The following is an 11522-nucleotide window of genomic DNA, read 5'->3' on the forward strand; positions in this document are numbered from 1 at the left end:
GCCCCGCCCCGTTTACCACTACCACAATGCAGGGCTTCCAAGGTAATGTTGGATCATCAGCATTCAGGCACATAATAGCAGTTCATTAAATGTTTGTGCCTGACCAGCAGGACTTATTATTGTGAAACCTACTGAGACACTGCAACTCCAGCTTTATGGGTAGGCCAGTTTATACGAGGACAACTAACCTAGGGTAACTGCTGCTTCTTGATTTAAAATTGAATGTATCTCTTTTGGTAATATAAAATCAAACTGCAACAAGTAGCCCTCAAGCTGAACTCTGAATTATACAGTTGCTTCTAAATTCCTATGCCATTTTACTTATTCTTTTTGTCTTAAAGGCATTATTTGTTACAAATATACTTTTATGTAAGAGACTCTATTAAACAGTATATTTCTCTTTAGCATACAAACGGCTAGATGGGTCAACCGAATGCTGTAATAATCACAGCCTCACAGATGTGTGCTTCTCCTACAGAAATAATTTTAATAAGCGTTTGGTAAGTTGTCCCTGAAACAGTCTTGCTTGTCTGATATAATTACTACAAAATAAGCATATACAGCTAAAATGGAACCTGGAAACTTCTCTCTTTTGCTCTATTTGTATCATTCTATTAAAATCTCTGCATTTCACATGTCACATTCATCTGAAAATCTTTAAAAATTTATAGTGATAATATCTTATTTTGCCCAAGTGGGGTACTTGAATCTATTTTAGAGCAGGTGCACATAGATGGCATTTCTTTTATGTGAACCTCATTCCTGATATGCTAGGTGCATGAAAGACATTTAAGGAATGTAACTTAGGTTTTTCTTAATAAATCATTTCAAATATTGACTGATTAATATTTTATTTATAGCATACTTGTCTTCCTGCCCGGAAAGCAGTTGAAGCAACCCAAGTTTGTAGAACCAACAAAGACTGTGAAAAAAGCTCAAGTTCAAATTTCTGTATAATACCTTCTTTGGAAACTCACACTCGCTTAATAAAAGTGAAACACCCACCTCAAATTGATATGTTATACGTAGGACATCCTCTGCATCTTCACTACACAGGTGAGTATTTTTGTGGTAGACCCTTAGAAAATCATTAAGATCATGTATAGTCTCAGTGGTAGAAACTCACTACCAATTCTTGCATTAACACATTTATTATAAATTTGATCATTTATCAAAGTCTTGTTAACTTGCTCTTAAGCATTAAGTGAAAATTTTGCAGTAGGAAGATAATCTGAACTTACAAAGTAAGATGGAGCTGAATCCATGCCTGCCTATGGAGAATGGCATATTTTTCCTTCCCTACCATTTATGCCCAGGTCAAATAGGCGATCTCTCAGGTGTCCTCTGAGAGTTTATTAAATTTATCCAAGCTCCCCAAAACTGTGGCAAAAGCAACATACCATAGAGAATGCCAGGATGCATGGGATGTAACTATAAAGTAATTTATGTGTGACATGTGACTTTCAAATGAATATACTTTCAAAACTGGGCCAGCATAATCGTCTTAGTAGTGGCAGCATCATTGGACTAAGTATTGGACTAAGTTCTTTATGGCTAAAGACCATGTAGTCTAACTCATTTTGTTGTACAAGATTTTTAAAATAGTTTACCATGCAATTTACCCATTAAAGTGTACAATTCAGTGGGGTTTTGTTTGTTTGTTTGTTTTTGTTTTGTTTTGAGACAGAGTCTCACTCCGTTGCCCAGGCTGGAATGCAGTGGTGCAATCTCAGCTCACTGCAACCTCCACCCCTGGGGTTAAAGTGATCCTTCCACCTCAGCCTCCCAAGTTGCTGGGACCACAGATGGGTGCCACCATGCTGGGCTAATTTTTGTTTTTTGTAGATACAGAGTCTCACTATGTTATCCAGGCTAGTTTCAACTCCTGAGCTCAAGCATTTCTCCCTCCTCAGCTTCCAAAAGTGCTTGGATTATAGGCATGAGCCACTGTACCTGGCCCAGTGATTTTTACTATATTAAGTTGTGCAATCATCACCACGAGCTAGCTGCAGAATATTTTTGTCACTCCAAAAAGAAACCCCATACCCATTAAGTAGTCACTCCCTGTATCTCCCCAACACCCCCCAGCCCTTGGCAATCTCTAATCTACTTTCTGTTTCTATAAATTTGCCTGTTCTGGACATTTCATATAAATGGAATATTTTATGACTGGCTTCTTTGATGTAGCTTAATGTTTTCAAGGTTTATCTGTGTTGTGTCATTAATTAGTACTTATTTCTTTTTAAGGCCAAATGATATTCCTTTGTATGGGTAGACCACATTTTCTTTATTCATTCATAGTTAATGGATATGTGGGTTTTATATTACTCTTTAAAAGACTCTCTCATTACTCCATAGTCATATCCTGAACTACAACTGAGGTCATTTTTCTTATCTATTAGTTTGATTGCAAAGATTAAATAAAACCCCAAGAAATGAAGAAATGTCCCTAGTGGGGGTAATTAAGAAATGTGTACTATGAGTTCTACCTAATTACATGATAGTTTTAAAATGTTTTAAACAAAAACAAGATTATGGAATCCACAGAGTAGATGAGACTTTAAATTCCCTCATCTTAATCCTTGTTTTGGCAATGGAGAAAAAAAAAAACCCACAGACCTGAAAGAGGTTAAGTAGCATAATAGTAGGAGTAAATCTGATTTTAAGGTTATACCCCTTTGAAAGGATAAGGACTCTTAATGTAAATTTCTTACTCTTGCCTCAAAATAGAAGTGCAAACTGGGACATATTTTTTCATTCTGCCGTTTTTATTAGATGTTCTAGAATTATTATTTGCTTTTATGTGTGAGGTATATGTCCTGCATATGTTTAGGAAGGGCTTTCTCAGTTTAATCTGCTAGCCCAATTTTCAACCATATGGTAAAATTAATAATGCTATTGCTTCTCTGGTATTAATAATATTTATTATTCCTTCTTTTTCAGTGAGCATCACCAGTTTTATCCCACGTTTCAACTTTCTAAGCATAGATCTGCCAGTGGTTGTGGAGACATTTGTCAAGTATCCTTTGTGGCGTGAAACATGTTTTAAAAGTGTGTTACTTGGAGATTGATCAAGTTTACCTTGAATAGAACATTGCAAGTATAGATTTCACAAGCATCACTTAATTGCTAACAACTAAAAAAGAGTCTTGAAAGTTGAAAAAGATCAGATTGTACCCAGGAGGGAAGAAGTCAGAGGAGAAAGATTAATCAGAGTGAGAAAGGTTAAAGACGTAAAAGGGAAAGAACCCAGAATACAAATTGAGAATTGAATTTACAGGTCTAAAACATTTTAGTAAGTTTATAAAGAATGGAAGCTTCAGTTACTAGTGAGGTGATGAATTCTGCCCCATCTGAGCCTATTAGTTCTGACCAAATAGAGGATGTAAATTGCATAACCAGGAATTGTATAAATCCGTTCCATGGATCCCAGGGAGGAATGCACAAGAAAGATCAAGCTGGTTTCAACTATTAAGATAGCAATTCAGAAGGCCAAATCTCATGTGGTCTTTAGCATATTATCATAGTACATAAAAGATGAATTTTTTCATATTAATTATTATGCAGAATTGAATTACTGGAAAGTTGTGGAAGGGTTCTTTATTTTTGTCGCTTTTAAATTTTTTAATGTCTTTCCTCAATTATTTACAAAAGAAATGGAAAACATGAGCAGTTACTGAAAAAAAAACATGTATAATCAAGATTGTGACTGGACACAGTGGCTCACACCTGTAATCCCAGCACTCTGGGAGACCGAGGTGGGTGGATCACCTGAGGTCAGGAGTTCGAGACCAGCCTGACCAATATGGCGAAATCCTGTCCCTACTAAAAATACAAAAATTAGCCAGGCATCATGGCGTGCGCCTGTAGTCCCAGCTTCTCGGGAGGCTGAGATAGGAGAATCGCTTGAACCCAGGAGGCGGAGGTTGCAATGAGTCAAGATTGTGTCACTGTACTTCAGCCTGGGTGACAGAGCAAGACTCTGTCTCAAAAAAAAAAAAAGAAAAAGAAAAGATTGTACCTTATAGACTGTGCAGCTTTGTCACAAAGAGACTTATGCTATAACCTTATAGATGGTAATAAAATAAAGTAGGCTTCAAAGGCCAAAATCTTTGTTTCTTAATTTAAAGTAATACTTTGTAAGACCCAAAGAGTAATTTTCCCCTTATTTCTTATTCCTTCCACATTCCTTTCCCTGTTGTGTCATTAAAGGATTAGAAAGCCTTAGTCTTCCTACGAGTTCATTATAGATTGGCTTAGTTTATAAGTGGTTGGTCTTTATTTTTCTAGTCAAGGTTTTTGAACTTTGAAATAATATAAACTCATTTGTTTTAAGTAGTAGAGATCTAAGAAGGAATGGCAGAGATTTAAAGAAAATAGAGAATTCAAGCATAATCTCAAATTCAGTCACAGCAAAATATTTTCTGACTCATAGAAATGTGGTTGCTACTCAGACCTCACACGCTTGGTTCCTTAACTGATTTTAACCCAGATACCTGATTTCCCTCTCAGGAGCTCTGGCTATTGTTAATGCAGTACCCTGCTTTGCTTTGGATGGACAATGGATTTTAAACTCTTTCCTGGATGCCACCCTTACCTCAGTGATTGGAGACAATGATGTCAAAGATCTAATAGGGTTTTTCATCTTGCTGGGTGGCAGTGTACTTTTGGCTGCCAATGTGACCCTGGGACTCTGGATGGTTACAGCACGGTAATGTTTGCACTCATATGGCAGAAACCCTGAATTACAGTATACAGCTATGTGGTAATATCCATTGCCATTGAAATTCTTGGTATGAAATATAAAGTGTTTCCTTAAAATTACATCCTTGCCAACAACCCTGAGCTCCTCCCATATCCAGAGTACCCAAACTCTGCAGTAGAAGATAAGCAGAAGAAATGAAAGGCATAGTCCCTGACTACATTCTAATTTAGAGACTGAATGTACCCAGTTGCTTGTGGAATAATATCTTAACAGGTGCAAATTCATGCAATACCATTTCGTGTGATTACATATTGTGTTGAAATAGTATAAAGGAGAATAGAACTGGGTGCAATTAATAGGGAAACACTTCTTACAAAAACATCGTTAATCAAAATCTGAAGGAGATTAGACTTTGGCCAAGTGGAAGGATGACCATTTTCTTGGCCTGAATCTCTTGTCCTTTGTCTTGTTTGAAAAGTATTTTAAAATTTAATGGTGTATTATTTTGTGCTCTGAAAGCTGAGGTCTGATTATAATTAGTAAAATTCTATAGAAGAGTCTGCTGATGTGAAAGGGAAAAATCTTTGTTAAATGATACCAAATAAATGAACAAAATAGGAAGTAAGACCTATGATATCATGAGACATGTTTTGCCCCACAAGAATTACATCTTTGATAAGGTGTCTCTGCCCCCTCACAAAGTAGCACTAGCTTTGACATCCACAGTGAGCTGTACGAAGTGTCTCACACCAGCAGCATGTGAGCTGAGGGAGGCAGTTAGGGTTGAACCTCAGAACTAGACCAAGTCTCCTGACAGATCACAAGACACCCCAGAGGCTCTTCAGCAGTCCTGCTTCCCATTCTCTATAGAGCTTTAAAGCTTGGACCCCTTCCAGGGTAAACATTTTCTCTTGTGCTGCTAAGGCCATTTGGGGCCTAGCTCCTGGGTTCCTGTCTCCAAGAAGCAATGACCTTAAACTCTGAGCCATACTCTGTCCTCACCAGCGACTCCCATGTTTCTCTGGTCAGGTTATTAAGTACCTAGTCCTTGCTTTCTGTCTCCCCGCTAAGCTACCTCTCTGGGTCCACAGAAGACTTAGTAGTATAGTGAGAATGGCTATACATGAGTACAGACGTGGATTTGCCAGAGCCTGGGAACTGACTCTTGAGCTCGGAAGAGCCACACCTGGTTTGAGGGCTTTTGGAGCGGAGATGCAGACCTGGGAAATTTGGGAAGTCAGCAGGCTAGTGTGAAGCTATTGGTTTTAGAAGTATTTGAGCTTGCTGTTTCTTTGATGAAAAATATATGCTTCTCTCATACACTCAGAAGTGATTAAGGGCAATAACTCATTAATAGCCATGTATCCAACTTCTTTACTGAGGTATTCCATGAGGTTACCTTTTACAGATCATTGAGTTACTCTTTTTTTTTTTTTTTTGAGACGGAGTTTCGCTCTTGTTACCCAGGCTGGAGTGCAATGGCGCGATCTCGGCCCACCTCAACCTCTGTCTCCTGGGTTCAGGCAATTCTCCTGCCTCAGCCTCCTGAGTAGCTGGGATTACAGGCACGCGCCACCATGCCCAGCTAATTTTTTGTATTTTTAGTAGAGACGGGGTTTCACCATGTTGACCAGGATGGTCTCGATCTCTTGACCTCGTGATCCACCCGCCTCGGCCTCCCAAAGTGCTGGGATTACAGGCTTGAGCCACCGCGCCCGGCCCGAGTTACTCTTTAAGCACTAAAATTTTTAAATCATTTTTATGAAAGTTTTTAGATTGTATTACAAATTTGCCTTGTTAATAGAAATTGTATATTGAATATAATTTTAACATTTTATTAATGACTTGAGTCATCAGTTAATATCAGTACAAAAGCCTTGCGAATTATTGGTTTATTCCAGAAAATATGACATTTGTTCTATTTTTAGGTAGATAATCGTTTGGGATCAGAGTATATTAGCATAGTAATGCTCAGACCTGTTCAAGTAGTAGAGCTTGGAGAATGCCATGAAATACTTATATAACTAATTTGATTACATGAAGTAAGCAGTTTACTAATGAAAAGGTTGTATATGTGCAAGTCCGTTTTTTTTAAATGGAGAAAAAATTTTAATAGAAGAAATCTTATTAATTTATTTTTCTGAGTAGAAAAACAAAAGCCAAATCTTATTTTATTTCAGCTGTTAAACATTTTGGTCTGTTGATCCATAGGATCAGGGTTTGGGAACCACTTTACTAGGAAAGAGCAGATCAGTACCATTTGTATACAACTGGCCTCATTAAGTAAGAAAGAAAATGTTATGTGTTGTCTTGTTTAGCTTGGTTGTGGGCACTTCTACAGCAAGGACCATATCATATTCATCTTTGCATCCCTGGCGCAGTGCATGAGATGTAAGTACTTAATAAATGCAGTTGAGTGAATAATGATTAGTGTTATTTATGGATTAGAAAAAGCATGTTTCTATTTAAGTAAGCCGTAAAAAGCATTATTGAATATTTACTGTAAATATATGTTAATATAAAAAAAAACTTGGAAGGTCTTTGTGTCCCTGGCAGATTATCATCTTTATGGAAAGAATGTACTTTGGTTTCTGTGGAGTGATTGGAAAAATGAATTATTTTGAGGATTGAAGAAAGTGTTCTTTCTGTGTTGTCACTTTGTTCAACAGTAAAACTTTATTCTCAGTGTTCCTACTCTGCATTGTTTACATTTTTGAGAGTTTTTTTTTTAAATCACCTACAATCTGTAAAGAATGTATATATTCTTTTCAGCATCTCAGTTTGAAAAGACATACAGTTAAACTTGACCTTTTGATAATCGCTCTTACAGGTCATTGTCTTTTCTAACAGCAAATTGTAAACATGTGCTTCATGGATATTGTGGCTCTCAGTCATCATTTTGTCCTATGGTATTTATTGAATGTTCACATACTAATGGTGCACAGGTATTTTTTTCTACAAATCTTCGGACTGTTCTGTAATTCATTCTTAAACCTTAACTTGAAGATATCGTAATCTCCAGCATTGGATGTTTAGCAATAAAAGAATAAATGTGTACCAGCATTTTATGTTTATCATCATCTATGTGTTGTCTTTTTTTAACTCTTTTCTATCAAAATTGTTCCTATTACATAAAGCAAGACCTTAATTGTTTTTAAATTCTTGATTCTAAAAGCAGCCTTCAGTTTTCATTCATATAATCTATACCCGAAAGTGGTTGCAGGCCTTGAAAAGAAGTCTTTTAAATGAGGCTCCTGTGCACTTGCGACTGTCTTGGTAATGGCTGGCTTATGGATGAAGAAAGAGGACTATCATGTTTCCTTTCATTAGTGTCTGACAGAAAAGTCTGCTGTAAGTTAGGAATTCTTGGAAGAGAATGTTTTAACTCTGACATTTGGTTCTTCTTGACCTTTTGCCCTAGTGCTTCCTCCCGTGTTTGTTTTTGATTGGTTAGCCTCATTCCATTACTTCTTGCCTCTGATCCCAGTACACTACAGTTAAAAGCCACAAGACTAGATAACTGATTATCTAAGCCACTTTTTTAACAGCTTTATTGAGATATAATTAAATGCCATAAGGTTCCCTCTTAATGTGTGAACTTTGAAGTGTTCAATTCCATGTAAACTATTTTTCTCTTAATGCCCAAGCAAACAATAGTATGCATATGCTTTTGTGTAATCTAACCTTTTAAGTAAATGTACATGTGATAAAAGACTGGAGGGAAATATGTGTTTTAGTTATTTTACAAGTATTTTAATTCTGGAATGGTTCTCAGAAAAGTAATAGAGTTGAATAACAGTTTTTTTTGAGCATGTAAATATACTTTCTTTGAGACAATAAGCCTTTTAAATCAGTGCATTTGCAAGCTACTCTTGCTGTTGGGGCCATACTAATTTGAATAATCCATTGTATATTTTATCGGACCATGACATATGAATTCAATGAAAGGAAACCCCTCTGTTGCAGAACTCAGTGCTATAATAGGTTATACTCAGGGTGGAGGTAGGGAAAAAACGGCTAATTACAAAGCAGGTTATATTGTATAATTTAATTTTCCATTAAAGGGAAGAAGAAACACACATGTTAGTTTTATTTAGCTGAAGATTGATGGATAGTCAATAATTGTCCCTTCTTGTTAACTGAATGCTTCTCAAACTTTTCTACTGATGTGCTCCTGGACGCTGTAGAGGAGGGAAAACCTAGCGGGATCTAAGAGTGGAACCCTGTAATTGGCTCTCCACAGTATAAGATTGAACTCTCACTTTATCTTCAATTTATGTAGATTTTGCATCTCATTAATCTGGTCAGGCATCCTAAAGCCAATTCTCTTAAAGATATGTAACTCTAAACTGTTAAGAATTAGACTCTAAGAATATTGAGAATTTCTTCATTTCTAAAACACATTCTGGTCTGTAGACTAGTGACAGTCTATGGTGGTATTTTTGTCCATTCAAAGAGAAATCAGAAAAATAAAGATCATGTATATTGTCTTTAATTACAGAGTAAACGTAATGTATGTGTAATGTTATAAGGCTGCCTGCTGCCCTTTATCAAAAAGCTCCCCTTTATTTGGAGTATGGAAACACATAGTTGATTTCCTTTAGCACTGCTAGATTGCCCTCCAAAAATGTCTTTTTATAACTGATCCTCTTATTGGCAAGACATGAGGGTTCCATGTTTGCCCACACCCTTACCTCCACCTGAATTGTCTGACTTCCATGTTCTGACAAATCTGTTGGGTTTAAAATGACATTTCAAAAAGAAAAAAACATTTCATTTTAATTTGCATTTCTTAGATTACTAACAAAGTTGCAGATTCATATAGTTGTGTACCCCTTTGTATTTTTCATTCTGCCACTTGCTTATTGATATCCTTTGCCTAGTTTTCTATTGTGTGTCCTAACTTTTTCTATTGATCCATAGAAATTTCTTGTGTATTCTAGATTGGAGGTCAACAAATTATGGCCTGCAGGCCAAATCTTGCTCACTGCCAATTTAATCAACTTTTATTGGATTTTATTGGAACATATTCATTCATGTATTTGATGACTGGTTTTGTGCTACAATGGCTGAGTTGAGCAGGTGCAACAGAGATCATATAGCCAAAAGCCTGAAATATTTGCTTTGTTTTACAAATATTCAGAACAACCCATGTTCCAGATATCAATCTGCTTACAGAACAACCCAAGTCCTAGGTATCAATCTCATACATTTTAGATGCTGCAAATAATTTTCTCAGTCTGTCACTCATCTGTAAATTTTGTTTATGAGGTCCTTTGTTGAACAACAATCTTTAGTTTAATATAGCAAGATCCATTGATTTCCTGAGTTGTTATTCATGTTTTGTAGGTCTTATTGAAAAAGTCCTGTCCTGTCACAGTAGTATTCTTCTTACATTTTCTTCTATTTGCTTTAAAGTTGTACTTTCATGATGAGATCTTTAATTTCTGGAATATATGATATGAGGTAGGGAATCCAGGTTTATTTTTCTATATAGATTTAACTATCCTTAAAATAAACATAATAGTATTTTTCTTTTTAAGACTGTTATATGAAACAGCTTACATAAAGTAGTTAATATGGTGCCTGGGATGCTCACGTCATTACTGGTATTATGAATTTAAAGTACTTATTTTCAGAAGGTAGGATTAGGACTTAATTTGCTCTGAAATCTCAGTCTGTACTGGTGTTAGATGTTGCCTCCTTTTGATATGCCTTCTAGGCTTCCAGTGCCTTCAAGCTGGTTCTGATTGTCCAGAGTATCTTGCAGGCCTGGGCTCTTTTAAGCATTTCTTCCCCCAATCAAAATGGATAAACAATAGCAGTCTTTAAGTGAATGGCTAAGGATTTTGCCTTCTGTAACTAGTCAAAATAACCTGTGTTCATGAGTGTGTTTATTGATAGTAACATAGGCTGACATTTACATCTAGTCTTATGAAAACAGTATATTAAATCAGAAGGAAGTACTATGACAAACCAATATAGGATAGAATTTAGGATAGGATGGCCTTTGAAGCCACCAAATCAAACAATAAAAAGTGTTCTACTCTGCACATGGTCTGGGATATTATATTTCACAATAATACTTTTTACATGTTCTTTTTTTATTATACTTTAAGTTCTGGGGTACATGTGCAGAACATGCAGGTTTGTTACATAGGTATACACGTGCCATGGTGGTTTGCTGCATCTATCACCCTGTCATCTACATTAGGTATTTCTCCTAATGCTATCCCTCCCATAGCCCCCCACCTCCTCCTATCTCTCTCCTAGCCCCCACACCCCTGACAGGCCCCAGTGTGTGATGTTCCCCTCCCTGTATCCGTGTGTTCTCATTGTTCAACACCCACTTATGAGTGAGAACATTACCTGTTAATATTAATTTGCATTTTGTTGTTGTTAGAAAAGAGGCTAAAGTTTTTTATTTATTTATTTATTTTTTTTTTGAGAGACAGGATCTTTGTTCTATCACCAGACTGGAGTACAGTGGCATGATCATAGCTCATTACAGCCTTGACCTCCTGGGCTCATGCAATCCTCCCACCTCAGCCTCCTGAGTAGCTGGGACTGCATGCACCCACCACCATGCCCGGCTAATTTGTTTGTTTGTTTGTTTGTTTTTGGTGGAGGTCTTGCTATGTTGCTCAGGCTGGTCTCAAACTTCTGAGCACAAGCGATCCTCCTGCCTTGGCCTCCCAGAGTGCTGGGATTATAGGCGTGAACAACCATGCCCAGCTTAAACTTCTTTGTTAAAATATGTGTGCTTTGGTAGATTCCTTATCATATCCTTTGCCCATTATTTCCCTTCAGTGGTTGT

General features: G+C 36.8%; 1 protein-coding gene across 1 annotated transcript in view; it reads left to right on the forward strand.

The window, feature by feature from the left end:
* LOC108312670 (transcription factor YY2) overlaps positions 1-5339 on the forward strand; it is a 30523-nt gene extending 25184 nt beyond the window's left edge. Inside the window, exons 4-7 of the mRNA XM_037742819.1 lie at positions 406-500; positions 861-1056; positions 2944-3019; positions 4493-5339. Of these exons, the coding sequence (XP_037598747.1) occupies positions 406-500; positions 861-1056; positions 2944-3019; positions 4493-4715 (590 nt within the window). The 3' untranslated portion in view covers positions 4716-5339. The remainder of the gene's footprint in view (positions 1-405; positions 501-860; positions 1057-2943; positions 3020-4492) is intronic.
* The last annotated feature ends 6183 nt before the right edge of the window (positions 5340-11522 follow it).

Source organism: Cebus imitator, unplaced genomic scaffold, assembly GCF_001604975.1.
Source record: "Cebus imitator isolate Cc_AM_T3 unplaced genomic scaffold, Cebus_imitator-1.0 Scaffold128, whole genome shotgun sequence".
Classification (NCBI taxonomy): Eukaryota; Metazoa; Chordata; class Mammalia; order Primates; family Cebidae; genus Cebus; species Cebus imitator.